Below are 15,095 nucleotides of genomic sequence, written 5' to 3' on the forward strand. Positions count from 1 at the left end.
TTTTGTAATTTTCATTGTTCAACTATGTGCCTGTATTGCTTTTGACATTTCAACAATAACCAAAAAAGCAGTGACTTACAAAAAAAATAATTTAGCTAGATCCAAGGGGGGGTCACTTCAATTTTCCAGTGTGATTCCTTTCACGGGGCATTGCAATCTCGGTCGGGCATCTATAAATAAAGTCCTGGTCCCTCATAGGGCTGGATGCCAAGGCCCCATCACACATGGCGCAGCATTTCCTATTCATTAAAGGTCTGGCAATCACTTTGCGGTGAGAGGACTTGTCCCATATTTCAAATGTTCCCAAGAGTACAAAGGAAAGGGTAGTCTAATGGCTCCCTGGCAATGTGCCATGAAGCCACTTAAGAGGAGAAAGGCAAGCTCTCCACTTATCGATTAGGTATTAAAGATGAGATTCCTGTTTGTGGTCTGAATTCCGTGGCTCTCAACCAGAACCTAAGCCCATATTCTGCAGCAACAGTTCCTATGACAGTTGACACTCTGGGGGACCATCGATGCCTTCTCAGCCAATGGTCATGCCTCTGGCTCCATCGCCCAGGAACCAACAGCCGCAGGACAGAAGAATGGAAGTCGCAGGAAGGGGAGAGGCAGAGGGCCCAGAGAGGGTAGAGCCCCCAAGACTCTCTGCTCCCACTTTTCTCTCTCTCTGGCTGCAGGAGAAGCCAGCCGGCTCCCCACCCATCCAACTTGCAAAGAAAGCAGAGACAAATTCTTTGCAGGACCACGGAAAACAAGCGGGGGTGGGGCGGGGGCTGCAGGGACGTCCGTGTTGTGCAACAGTGTGACAGCGTGAAGCTGACCAAACGCAGGTTGTGGGCAAACAAGACGTTTAAAGGGAGTAGCAGTCACGAGCGTGAGGACGCTCCCCCCACACTCACGGTAAAAAAAAAAAAAAAAGACTTCCTCCCTGTTGTTTTGTGGAGACATGAAATGTAAAGAAAGGCTTTCTGAGTGTAGCGCCAAGGCGACTCATTATGGAAAAATCTGTTCCCTTGTCACCCCCAGCGACAAATCTGGCTCCTGGCAAACTGGCACTTTGGGAGCGAGCACGTCACGGCGGGCGTTCGCACATGGGCAAGGGAATCTGTCATGTGCGACGCTTCCTTTTGAATTTGTAGTTGTGATGATTTTACTCCTTAAAATAATAACCAAAAGAAAAGAGGAAGGAAGATAACAACACCAGCTACCGACAGTATTGGGGGCAAAGAAGCTCCCGTTGTGGGGCACAGTGACAGCCCCCACAGGAGACGGCGCTCCAGGCGGGGCCATGCAGACTTGCCGGGGACAAATGCCAGCCTCGCAGGCCCCTGGCCCGTGGAAAAGTCCCACTCAGCATGTTTGAGGTGCCCATGACCCCCCCACACTTACCTGTTCTCCTTTGGATCCAGGCTCTCCGGGCTTCCCAGGGGCCCCCTGCAATGAGATCCAAAGGGAGGTGGTCATTGCCACAGGCCATCTGCACTGACGTCTTTGCCCTTCTGAGTCTACTTCACAACCCCGAGTGCCCCGGGCAAGGGATCCTCAAGAGATAAAGCTCCCTGAGGGCTCATTTCTGATTGGTCTGGACAGCGTGGGGGCTGGGGGTGGTCCACTTCCTCTCCTCTCCTTTCCTCCGGCCACTGCCCAGCCTGACCCGCAGCACCAGCCCATAGCCGGGCCCCTCTGGGTTCCTCCTCTGCCCCTCTCAGCATACTCCCTCTCCCTCTAATGTGCCCAGGTAACCCCCCATGAATTGGTGTCTGTGATAATCTCTCACCACTGGCTGCCCTGGCTGGCTCTAACCTGGTCAAACAAATTGACTGAAGGCCCCCAAGGCAGGGAACACAGTTCCGCCATCCCATGGCCTCTGCTGTCTCATTCACCTCTGAACTTCACTCTTCCCACTGTGCCACCACCCTTGTGCCTATAGCCAGCTCCCCTCTTCTCTGTCTAGATAACTAATGCCTACCCAGCCTTCAGGCGTCCCCTCCAGGAAGCCCTCCCTGACTACCCAGCACTCAGAGGAGCAGCTTTCTTCTGTGTTCCCACAGCCTCCACATCCTCCTGAAGGGTAGTCTCATCAGGAAATTAGGGACACAGCCCCACAGTCCCCACTGCTGAGACCCTCCCCTCCAAGTCCCAACTTCTGTCATTCTCTCCACCTGGAATGCCTTTTCCCTCCCTCTCTGCCCATAGCCCCTCCGCCACCTCCTCAGCAAAGCTCTGGCTAATCCCCCTGGTAGCATCCTCCCTCACACACCGGTACTCTCCTGCCAGCTGACACCTAACTCTCTCTCTCCAGACAGGACGCCCAGGGTGTGCCTGCCTTCCCCGTAGACAACGAGCATTTGGGAAGCAGGGTGTTCATTCACCTCTGGACCTCACTCTTCCCACTGCACTCCTGCCCCAAACCCTGCCCTGCACTTGTAGGTAAGCAAAAAATAGGAACTTCAGGGCTGGATGTTGGGGGAGCCAGTGCAGCCCAGTGGCTCTTGTCCCGTCTTCCCGGTCGATGGAGCCTACGCTGGTCAAGAGAGCATGCGTGAGCTCCTCTGGGGCTGGTCAAATCTGTCATTTCAGCCCCGGAATCTTTCACTGCCTCCCATTCATCCGCGTGCCAGGCCCAGCCCTGCGACCTGTGCAGAGGGAGGGACAAGAGATGAAGTTCATGGCCTGGCTAACAGGCGTATGTGGGCATGACGGATTCTAACATAAGACAGATCTATTTGATTTTCGTAATGTAAGAACTAAATGATGCTTCAGTAGCCCTAGAAGAAAGAGCATGATTCTACATGACAGGAGGCACAAAGCCTTGAAAGTTGGATACAATTTAACAGGGAGAGGAGATGGGGAAGGCACTGCAGGTGGGTGGAAGAGTGAAGGCCAAGCTGGGAGAGAGGAAGGTAGGGACACATGTGCCTGGGAGGCAGGAGGCAGGAGCTCCCATCCCAAGGCAGAGCGGGCTCAGATCAGGAGACCCTGGGGCCGCTGAGCTTGCACTTTATTCTGAAAGGTGGGGGAGCCAGAGACAAGGAGGGTAGGCAGCAGCCCAACTGCAAGCACGTGGGGCGATGTGGCCCTCAGAGGTGGGAGCTGGAGGTGTTTCCCCTCCCCCCACCCAGGAAGCAAAGGAAGCAGTGACTGGTCCACGGCGAGTGGCATGCCCGGTACATGGTGGAGGAGCAATCACTTCCCAGCTATGGAGCCATCGGACCCGGCTTTGAGGAGGTCACTCCCCTCCCCTCAGTTAAGAAAGTGACCCAAAGGCACAGAGTAAAAATTGGTCTTCCTCATTCAAGATGGACAGCTCAGCTGTGAACAGGACATGCTGGTCTCCATAGGACTGCTTTCTCTGCACCCAACCGTCCTTCTGTGCATCTCTCATCAAATATTTTGGTACCTATTCTATGCCGGTTTCCTGGGCTATGGCAGAACAGACAGGTGCTAAGACAGAGCATAGCAGGGGATCTGCTTTGGTTTGGTGGTCAAGGAAAGTTGGCAAAGGCAACATTGCAGCAGAGACCTCAGGATGAGTGGCAATAGCATGGGAGGGTGGAGGGGAGCGGTGGCATGGGTGCTCTGAAAAGAGGGCAGTGGGTGTGTGGCCGGAGCAGCCCCATCCCGTGATAGTGTGAGGGGAGGGCACACACAGAGGGTCACAGCCAGCTTATGTCCCACAGGCCCTGGCTGCTGAGAGAGGACGGTGGAGGGGCGAGGCTAGACGGAGGGGGCCTGTTAGGAGGTCACTGCCATGATCAGGTGAAAGGGGATGACAGATTGGATTAGGGTTCCAGGGGTAGAGCTAGAGAGAACTGGGCAGAACTGAGAGGTATTCTGAAGTCAGAACCAACAGGACTTGATGATGGCTTGGATGCTGAGGGCTAAAGTGAAACAGACATATCAAGGTTGGCTACATAATTTGTGGGGCTTTGTGCAAAATTCAAACCTGGGCCAGTTGCTCATAAAGCACGAAGGGTTTCAGAACAGTGAGAGCAGAGCACTGAAGCACAGGTAGTGCCCTCTGAACTCAGGGCCAGAGACAGCACAGACCACCTGTCCATGGGACAGGGTCGCCAAGGGTAGAATGGGCTGTGGTACTTGCCTCCTTTCCGGGGACGCCCTTCTCTCCTGGTTCTCCCTGGGAAACAGAACAGAGCATCAGTTGGCCCTGCAGCATCAGCCCAATGCAAGTGACACTACTGTCTTCAAAACAGACATTTTCACTCAAGTCATGTCCCAGCAAAGACAGCGATCGATGGTCCACCTGACCAAGGACATCCCAGACAAGGTCCTCTGGGCAGCCTGTGCGGGGGGAGGCAGAAAACTGTCCCAGGGTGGGAAGGGGAGCCCCTGGTCCTGGGCTGCCTGCCCCTGGGATGGGTGTGAGTGCACCAGGCGGCCTCTGGATGTCACCTCTCCAAATGTCCAGTCGTGGTCAGGAGGCTTCTCTGAGAAGCAGGCTCAGAGTGTGTGAAATGAGACACCAATGAGACACTGGGCTCCTCCACTCATGGGCTCTGAGACCTTGGACAACCTCTATACAACTTCCTTAAGCTCTCCGTGCCTCAGTTTTTTCATCTGTGAAAGGAGAACAGTAGCTGTACCTGCCCCAGAGGGTCACCACGAGGTTTGCATGTGTTAGCACTTATAACATACTCAGAGCAGCGGCAGGCACAGAGTAAGGCCGGACAAATGACCTGCTCTCACCGTGACTAAGGAGTAACTGTTGCAAGGCGTCCAGAGGGATCGGTACCTGGTGCTCAGTGGCAGCAGATATTTAACTAGGGGATGGAGAAGGAGGCTTTGGCCTTTAACAGTGGAGCCACTGAGTGAATAGGCCCGAGTGAAGACCGGCCGACAGAACCACGCAGGGCTTGGGCAGTGTGGTAGGAGAGGGTCGAAGAGGGGCTTGGGCACCCAGAGGGGTGAGAATTCGGCCTGGGGGTTGGACAGGAACACGGATAAACTCTCTCCTCCTGCATGTGACACACAACAGCCCTTGTTCATTGGTCAGCAGTCCACAGTGTGGGCTGAAGCACACAGACTATACCAGGGGCCCAGTTTGAAATGTTTGAATCCTTCCCCAACCCTTGCCCAGAAACCCAGCAGAGATCACCTTACACCTTACAGCTTCTCTCTGCAATAAGCTGCCAAGTCAGGAGACCAGACTGGGGCCAGCGAAGCACAAACTGACCATCTGCCCTTGAATAAGCCACCTAAGTGTCCTGACACTATAGCCCAAACTTGCTCGTCTTTAAAATGGTTTCTAAGTTCTAGGACCACAATCACGACCACTATCCCATTGCAGACATCACTGCGATTGTTTATATTTATTGAGCATCTGCAGTGGGCTGGGAACCATTGTTAACCCCTTTACAGGGATTATCTCGTTTAATCCTCAGAAGCAGATGCTGTTATCCCCATTTGAATAGGGAGGCAGCTGCAGCACACAGAGGTTAGGAGACTCTCCTATGCTCCTATGAGCTCACAGTTGGGGGTGATGGGCTGAGAGTCCCTCATAGGCATGACCTCTGAGCACTACACTGTCTCCTAAATCATGATGCAACTCTGACCCCACACCAGATCATCACAGCCTGAGCAAATGGACCTGAGGACACAGGAGGTGGCAGGGGAGGTACTGAATGTGAACGTCACACCCCGAGGCAGGTGTCTTGGTCCCCATCGGGGTTGTCTGCTTACCGGAGGCCCACGAGGACCCAGGAAGCCAGGAAGTCCTGGGCTACCATTTTCTCCTTTGCTTCCTTTCTGGCCCTGCAGAGGGAAAGGAGGGAATTAATTCTTTAAGGTTGTGTGTCAGCTCAGGCAGATTCAGAAGCCTTGTGACCACTCTGTACCCTGAAGACCTGAGACATCTACAAGATAGGAGAAGAAAGGCGAGAGTCTGAGGCAGAAGGATCACTTGAGACCAGGAGTTTAAGATCAGCCTGAGCACCACAGCCAGACCCTTTCTGAAGGAGGAGGAGGAGGAGGAGAAAAGAATTCTTTCCTGCAATGGAGGGAACGGGTTAGGAAGAGACGTGGGGTCTTGGGACTCCTGATAGGGTTGTCACAGGGCAGGGGAGGAAGATGAGAAGTGTTCCTGTAAGCAGTCAATGGTCTTGCCATTCAAAGCAACAAAATCAAAATGGGACAGATATTTAACCAAAACATCCAGAGGCATGCGTGGCCCCTCCAAGGAGTCCTCTAGCGAGATGGCACACTTCTTTCCACGAGGCTGCCATGGCTCGTGGTTTGGTAGAATCACTCCTTGGGGAAGGCCTTCAGGACTCATTCAGCTTCAGCCTTTCTGAGAAGCCTCCACATGTGGGTCAGCTCTTTTGAGTCCAGTTCTGCACTGGGGTGGGGGCAGAGAAGCCTCATGGCTCAATCCCACCTCATCTGCTCTGTCCACCAGCAGCAACAAGCTCATCCCCAAGGGAGGTCATTAGGTTTGCTCAAGAGGTTTCTTTTGCACTGCTATCCCTGGTTCAATAGGAGGATGGTCTCCATGAGGGTGACCAAATAAATGCCCAGTGTGCCTGGGCCTGGCGGGTTCCCAGATGCAGTGTTTTCCACCTGGGAAGGCTCCCGGCAAACCTGGATAAGCTGGTCACCCTGGTCCCCATGATGCCAGGGAACAGCTGACCAGGACTGGCTGGCCCTCTGCCCAGAGAAACTGTGGTTTGACTCACCATGCTTTGCAGGTGGCCTTCTAAATAGGGTTGTCAGTTTTAGCAACTAAAAATACAAAAAGGCTGTGTTGGGAAGAGATTTAGGTCCAGGCTTTATCTTATTCAACCCTAGGACCCAGCAAAGAACCATCTTCCCCAGCATGTCTTCCCATCTGCGAGGCCTGAACCCCAAATCCTGCATGTGCTATCTCATGACCAGGACCCTGTGGGTTCATCATGGACCTTGTCTCCATTACCTCCTGCCGATCCTTCTCGCTCTCCCTGCAGCCTGTGCACCCCACGGTGCACGCTCACCCTGTCATCTAAGGTGGTGAGCGTCGCTCAGCCTGACCCTGTCCTCTCACCCTCCTAAAACACTGAACACCTCCCCATGACCTTTTACATAGCTTGTTTTTTAGTGTTTAATAGTTTTAGATGCCTATGGCTGTAGTCAACAGAAAGCCAAGTGCATAATCACATGTATTTTAAACTTTGAAAGAGATTTCTCTCCGATCTTCTTGCCTTCAGCCCATTTCCACCATTCAGACCCGTATTTCCCTACCAGTGCTTCCCGGATAGAGACTCGACAATGTGTGATGTGACACAAGCTCTCGCAGAGCCTGCCCCGAGGCCGAGGCTGTCGCACAGTGGCCGGAAGGTACTCACGGGGTTCCCCGGGGGGCCAGGGTCTCCTGCAGATCCCGGCGATCCATTCTTACCCTAGTGGAAAAAACAGGAATCAACATTCTGCCAGGATGTGACAGCAGCACAGTGGGGCAGAGAGACTGACGGATGTGGAGGGCTCGATTTCACACAGCATCGTTACTCCAGCCAGGGTGGCTTGCGGTACACTGCCCCGTTCCTCAGAGGGTGTTTTGCAACTGGTAGAAGGAGCTCATGATATTTAATTCATAATATTGTAGTGGAATTAAATGAGTCCCTGGGCATGAAAAAGCCTAGCCCAGGGAGTGGTGCCCACAGCTTGGGCACAGTAAATAATCGTGACACATTCATCCGCTCACCCATTCATCCTTCAACCCGGGTGCTGTGTCACGGAACAGAGAAGACATCTAACACGACCCGGCTTACAAATAACTGCCCACATTGCCGCAGTGCGGTTCTCGGCTTACGAAGCACGTCCAGGTGCTCATGGCATTTCACTCCCCCGCCGAGGTATCATGGTGCCCCGTTTATGAAATGTGGACACTGAGGCACAGAGAAGAAAAATGGCTTGTGCGAAAGGTCCACTCACTCCAGGTCCCACTCACTCTGGGACTGACTCTTGCAATTCCAACATTCTCTAACTTGATTGATATTTTGTGCACATTCACAGTTTTTGCAAATACATTTAACCAATAAGATCCTAGTAGAGTGAAAATCTGGAAGCTCAAGAAGCTCCTAGCTACCCCTTTCAGCATCAGACAAATTGCTACCAAGCCTAACAGTCACGGCCTCACTTCCCCAGGCTGCGCTGGCCACTTCCTCTGCCCGCCAGGTGTCCTCGCCCAGGCGCATTCCTGCTGGACGCTGCATCTTTGCCTGGCTCCCTGCTCTGCTCTGAGTTACCCAGAGGCAGAGTCTGTGCCTTGTTGCTGTTTCTATCCCAGCGTCTAGACCAGCTCCAGAGACACAGGAGGCTCTTTGCTATTATAAATAATGCACTAAGAATATCACAGAGAGCCACGCTCCACTGATCCTTCAACCAAAAGGTGCCAATGCCTTATAATGTGTGAGGCATATATCATGTATTCACAAATGTGTCGGCTCCTCGGAAACATGTTCCAGCAAAAAAGCCGTGATGCTGCCCGGAGGCTTCTTATGTACCAGATGCTCCTCTAAGGGCTTCACATGCATTAACTCACTGCTCACATCAGATACAAACATCGTCACCATTTTACAGATGGGGAAACTGAGGCACTGAAATGCTAAGCAACCTGCCTGCGAGGGAAGTGAAGGGAGCTGGGGTCTGAAGTTGGGCAGCACAGATCCCATCCCATAGTGCTCTGCCTCTCCTCAAGGACACACCTGTGGTCAGTGATTGTAAATACGGCTTCTGCCTTATACCTAAACAGCTCATGTGTGATCATGGGTAACTCACAGGCCTCATCTCACCAGATCCTCCTGGGAATCACAGAATGTAGATGTCTTTACCCCTGTATCACAGATGAGGAAACCAAGGCACAGAGAAAGACCAGCCTGGGATTGCTGGGCTAGTAAGGGCTGAGATGGGAGCCTCGAGCCCGTATTTGTGGACTGTTTACCCCGCCCCGCCCTTCCGTGAGGCTGCATGACGCTCCTCCCTACACCTTCCTCCACCCACCAACCCATCTGGGTCCCTCTAAAAATATGTGCTTTGGCTCATCCCTATGGAAATGATATCTCTCTTCTTTCTTCCTCTAGTCCTCCCCTTGTGGGAAGGTAAGGGCCACCACACAGAGACAGGCCCAGGGCACCGGCACAGGCTGGGAGACTGCTGGAGTCTAAATCCTAGCTTTGCCACTTAACTGCTGTGGGATCTTGGGCAACTTACTAGACTTCTCTGTGCCTCCATTCTCATCTGTAAATGGGGAGAGTGGTAGCACCTGCCTCATAGGGTATGGGAAAAACTCAATGAATGAATCATGTAAATGCCCCATGCAGTCCCCAGCAATGACCTCTGCCAAGGTTTGTTGGAGGCTGGTGGCTGCGGGGTGGTCACCCCATGGGCTACTCTTACTGCTGTGTGACTGCAGATTTTAAGGAAAGCAGAACAAAAGCTTTCAGGCCGTTCGCTCGTTCACAGTCACCACAGTGATGAATGGAGTCACCCATAAATTTTCAGTGTCCAGTTCAAGGTTGTGTGAACTTGCTGGGCTGGCTAGGAACCTTCTCCTGACTCAGGAAAGCACATAAGTTCCAGCTGACAGTGAAGTTGTCAGAGAAATAACTGGAAACTGCTCTAATGTGTTAAAACAATATTTGGCAAACTTTAACAGCTTATTATTGGTGACAAATTTCTTACAATGCGCCTCAGCATCAATGGATGCAAACTAGAGCCACAAGGCTGCCTTCGGCCCTCTCTCCACGTGGCATGTGAAGCCCGTCATGGCTCACCCTGGACAGCTGTAGAACCCCACTTCACACACCTGTCCCGGAGCACTCACTGTTCTCCAAATGTCACTTGCCTTTACCTCTTCTGCCTTTGAATGTGTCTGCACGCCTGGAGGATGTGAGTGGTGCTCTGTGCCCAGAGGCCCTCGGAGAGCAGCAGAGATACAGCCCCCTCCTTTCTCCAGGGACAGAGGTGGCATGGGGCACATTCCAGGAGCCAGACACTGTTCCGTCCCTTAGGCGGATTAACTTGCTGCATTCTTACAGCTCCCTGCCTCCACTTGATGGACGAGAAAACTGAGACCCAGGAGCAGTGGAGAAACAAACCTAGTCCACATGGTCAACAAGGGAGAGGAAGAAACCAAGCCGAGATGGCTTCACTGCAGAGCAGGATGCAGAAGCCCAGCGAGAGCAGGGGGGAGCCGGGACAGGAGGCTGTGGGGCAGGACTTCCCAACGTCTTTGTCATTGTCACTTCCTTCCCAGTTGCCTTTTTAGACCTTTTTCTCCAATCTCTCCATATGAAATGTTGATACCACAGTTAAGCTCTGCATCTGTTTAGGTACTGTGTGCACACCTGTGTTTGGTACATAAAGAATAAAAGCTTTTGACACCCCAAGAACCGGTATTTGATGCATGGGGGTGATATCATCCCATCGAGAATCCATGTCCCAGGGTCATTTGAGTCACTGTGCCCCCATCAGGGGAGAACACAGCTCCACCTGGCGAGTTTGGAGAAGCTGTGACACTCAAGTGCACGGCACCGGCCACACACTCCACAGCTAGGATCCGGAAGGCAAAGCACATGGCAGGGTGGGGAACACAGGACCTGGTGTCAGGAAGTCTCAGTTTTAAACCCAGCTAAAGCTGCGTGGCGGGGAGCTGTGTAACCTCCACTTAGGAGGCCAATATAGCTATCTGGTAGCTTTATTCACACATTTTTTTATTCCATTACCCATTCAAAACACACCCATACAAGTTATACAAAATAAGCAAGTTACAAAAGATAAAATGCTGCTGCGTAAAAAATATGTATCCTGTATGCTTGTAGATGCATTGAAAATATTTTAAAAGATACATAAAATGCTTTGAACAGTGGCTCCCTCTAGAGTGTGGGGTTGGGGTGGGGCTGAAGTGGGGATTCTCTCCTTAGCACGGGTCCCATGAATGACGAAAAGCGTAGACACATGCATTACAGTAGCCCCTCTGAGGTGGCCCCTGGGTTTAAACGGGATGATGTAAGCTCTGTCTTTGCACGGCACTAGACACCTACATACATTTTCTACCTCCTCTCCCATCCTCTCTCAGGCTGCTGTTAGCTGTGAGAAGGATTTGCCTCGGTGCACAAACAGGCAGGGATGATATCCAAAACATTTAGCAAACATACGGAGTATTATGGGTTGCATTATGCAGCGCCAAAGTTTGTCTGCTGAAGTCTTAAAACCCAGTACTTCTGAATGTGACCTTACTTGGAAATGGGTTCATTGCAAGAGCAATTAGTTAAAGTGGGGTCACACTGGAATAGAGTGGGCCCCTCATCCAGTAAGGACTGGTGTCCTTGTAAAACAGGGAACTCGGAGACAGACATGCAGGCAGGAAGAACGCCACGCGAAGATGAAGGCCAAGATCGGGTGATGCTTCCACGAGCCAAGGAATGCCAAATCTCACCAGCAACCCCCCGGAGCTGGGGGAGCAGGATGGAGCAGGTTCTCTGTCACAGCCTCAGAAGGCAGCAGCTCTGCAGACACTGATCTCACCTTGATCTTCTGGCCTCCAAAACCATGAGACAACACATTTCTGTTGTTTAAGTCATCCTATTTGTGGTACTTTGTTATAGCCACCTGGGAAACTAATACATGGAGCAAGCGTCAACCCTTAGGATGGCCCAAAACCAAGAGCCAGGCCCCAGGGTGAGGTCCTCCATAGGGGTCCTGCTGTGGTAGGTTGGCACCTTTTTAATTTTTGTATTGTGGGTGGGTGGTCCCAGAAAAGAACCTGGAGTGTGGGGGAGGAGGCTTAGGGCAGTGGCTATATACCAATTGCTAACACATCGCCATTTTTTAACAACACGTGTAGCTGCACCAGAGTGAATCAACCAAATATTCCTGCGGTAACAGGCCCTACGAAAACGTGGAGCCCATTAGTCTCAAAGCAAAACTCACCGGTGGGCCCCTCAGTCCTTGGGGACCCTGCGGCCCAGTGGGTCCAGTATCACCCTGGAACAAACAGAGAGAGGTCATGTTATCACAGAGTTGCTATATGAGAAAACATGGACCAAACTTCACCAAATTATCTAAGAGAACCAACAATCTGTGTCCAAAATATGTCATCATTAATCGCCAGTTGTCCTAAATATGGACAAAGTCACTTCCTGTGGACGAGTAAAGGCATGAAAGCCCCATCTGTGCGTCCATTTATTTATTTACTTGCTTCAACATAGTCCACCTGGTCCCACAGGGATTTCTGGTGGCTCCGGCTTGAACTAAGAGAAATAGTCGGAGAAGCTCTCTTGAAGTTTGTTTTCTGATAGCCTGAACCACTAATGCCGGAGTCAGCACAGTAAGACAAACACCAGCCAGGTCCAAAGCACAGTATAGTTTGCAAGGCGGTGGTGATTCATCACACTACCTCACACGGTCTTCCAAACAGCCTCATGACCTGCGTATATTCCTACCTGTGCGGTGGATGAAAAAGCAGAAACTTGGACAAGCTCCTACACAAAGTAGGCTGTTACACACTCTAGAAAATGGGTTTTAAAATGAGTCAGACAGCTGAGATGGAGGGAGCCAGCATTGCCATCCTCTGGCATCCTGGGCTCCTGCACTCAGCCACATTCCTGCCTGGGTGGCGCGTTGCATAGCCTTTTCTGTAAATTGAAGTGAGGGGGTGCACTAAACCAGGATTTTCAAACTGCCCTTCAGTGTCTGAGAGGACCCTTTTGAGGCAGGGCAGGGTTGGGCTCTGCCTTTAGCTATATGCCTGGGGCTCCACACGCTAGAATGATGTCGCAAAACGGATCCTACTGCTAAGAAAACACACGCGAGCTAGATCAGATTTCTCCTAAGAATCCTTCAAGCTCCATCACTCCAGATCAGCCAAAGAACCAACGTGCTCTTCTTGCATCAAGAGCCACTGGGGAAGCGTCCACTCCATCAGCATTTACAGGCAGGTCCTGAGGGAGCCACAGGGTGAGCATGACACCACTTTGGACCTCGGGACCTTGTGCCCATGCTTCTGACAAGCACTTGTTCCCAAGAGGCCAGGAAGAAGCCCCACATGTGGGGCCGCACTACAGGATAAACATGCGGTGGCTGGTCCCCCGGGGGAATTTAGAGCTGGCAAACCCAGGACTCCAGGCTGTCTCTGCCTGCCTCTGACTCTCTGTGCAACCTCCAGGAAGTCTCTTAACCTCCCTGGATCTCAGATTTTCCATTTGTAAACTAGGATGGAAATTGTCCTTGTTCTGTGCAGAACCTAAGACCAAATAAAAAGTAGCACTGCTGAGCAGTGCGCACCGTTGCTCTGAGCACTAAAGAGTTCACAGGGAAAGGGAAGTGACCCAGGAGAAACTCTAAAACACCTCTCCAGCCCACTTAAGGGCAGACCCAACAGGCCTGTCATTGGTACCAACAGACAAACCAATCACGATCGATCCAGGAAAGCCTCTGCCTCAATTGCAAGGCACAGGCGCCAACCTGCTAGGCTGGAAGCCACAATCTCGTGCAGACGACTGATTCTATGATGTCTGTGTGTGTCTCTTGGTGGGGCTGCCAACAGCCACTGTGGTACAGTTTCTGGGTGTCACTTCCCTGACACCTCCACCCCAGCCAGGCCCCACAGGACCCACACTTACATCTTTTCCTGGTGACCCTTCCCGGCCAGGAGGCCCCGTGGCACCAGGCTCTCCCTAGGAACAGAAAGGTCTGATGTTAGGGAATGAGATGCTCCGGCTACTGGGTGCCTCGGCCACAGCAGCATCTGAGGACCTGGGAGAGCTGGAGAGACCCAAAGGACTTTCAGCCTCTCTACACAGAGCTCTGGCCCTGAGCTGGGGGCTGCAGGGTACCCGAGGCCAGCTGTGAGTGCCTGGGGCCACACTCTGCATCTCTGACCAGCGCAGATGGGAAAGAATATTGACTGAAGAAGGGTCTGGCACACCCGCTTGGAATTCTGCCTCCCTACTGCTGACCCTTTCCACACCGGCTTTCTCCTCTTTATCTAGAACATGCAAGGGGTCTAACCCGCTGACCGCTGGGTCAGTTCCACTTTGGGCATTCAGAAGAGACAGGAGTTAAAGGATAAAAAATAGGCTCTGAGGTCTTCCCATCTGGGATAAAGCTAACGCTTTCTATATATAAGCTCCGGGACCTTAGGAACATCACCCATGTCCTCTGGGCCTCAGTTTGCTCCTCTGCAAAATCAGCCTCATAACAGCACCTGCCTCACAGGGCTCAAGGTTGATGTGATGGCACAGATGAAGGAGACCACACCTGAGTCTGGACTGCTCTGGCCACACTGGCTGGCTGCACAGCAATGTCTGGCCCCCACAAGAGCCACCCAGAGGAAAAAGACCAAGAGAGGGGGTGACACTGCCATAGTGCCACTGTGCTGGCGTGCCCACTGTCCTCTCTCAGGAAAGGTGCTGCACTGGCCTGCTCCTCTTCAAGGACACCTCCGCCTAGAAAGTGTTCGCTCTGTTTCACCTGGGATGACCTCCACAGTGAGGTGATCACTTACCCGGGGACCAGGTGCGCCAGTATCACCTGTGTGTCCCTTGAAGCCCTGGGGAAAGAGAATGAGGTTATTCCACCAAAGAGCATGCTGATGAGGCAGGAAATGCACTGGGCCACCTCCCCCCAGCTGCATCCTCCCCTGCTCACATTGACTCGCCCCATCACCCACATTTGCTACAAGTTGCAGAGCACTGAGCCGTACCCTGTACCAGGCACAATGCCAGCTGCTTGGTGACTGGCTCCTTGTGCACTGTGGACAAGGCTGCCGGGGCTTGTTCTGTAAATGCCTCAGGGTGTTGGACATTGCCCCAGAGGTCTCCTGAGCCCCCTGTGCGTCCTGATCTCCCCACCTTGGACCACCTCTGCCTGCCTGGCTGCTGAGTCAGAAGGGTCCCTTGTAGACAACGCTGCCTCCACCCAGGGCCCCTTCCTTACTCCTGCGGCCACATCCAGGCCTGCCTCTCACACAGGACCACTATTATAATCCCCATAAGAGGTAGTATTCCTCATTCTCAGGTTTCTTCTGGGGCAATCACTTGAAAAGCAGGGGAATTTAGGAACAAAGAAAATTGATTTTTGTGTGTTATTTCCTCTTTATTGAA

General features: G+C 52.4%; 1 protein-coding gene across 1 annotated transcript in view; it reads right to left on the minus strand.

Moving 5' to 3' along the window:
• The window catches only part of COL22A1 (collagen, type XXII, alpha 1), a 253,420-nt gene that overhangs the window by 9,783 nt on the left and 228,542 nt on the right, over window positions 1-15,095 (minus strand). Inside the window, exons 53-59 of the mRNA XM_012648005.1 lie at window positions 14,498-14,542; window positions 13,614-13,667; window positions 11,923-11,976; window positions 7,338-7,391; window positions 5,701-5,772; window positions 4,103-4,138; window positions 1,390-1,434 (exon numbers count right to left, since the gene is read on the minus strand). Of these exons, the coding sequence (XP_012503459.1) occupies window positions 1,390-1,434; window positions 4,103-4,138; window positions 5,701-5,772; window positions 7,338-7,391; window positions 11,923-11,976; window positions 13,614-13,667; window positions 14,498-14,542 (360 nt within the window). The remainder of the gene's footprint in view (window positions 1-1,389; window positions 1,435-4,102; window positions 4,139-5,700; window positions 5,773-7,337; window positions 7,392-11,922; window positions 11,977-13,613; window positions 13,668-14,497; window positions 14,543-15,095) is intronic.

This window comes from Propithecus coquereli, unplaced genomic scaffold, assembly GCF_000956105.1.
Source record: "Propithecus coquereli isolate 6110/MARCELLA unplaced genomic scaffold, Pcoq_1.0 Scaffold28, whole genome shotgun sequence".
Lineage (NCBI taxonomy): Eukaryota > Metazoa > Chordata > Mammalia > Primates > Indriidae > Propithecus > Propithecus coquereli.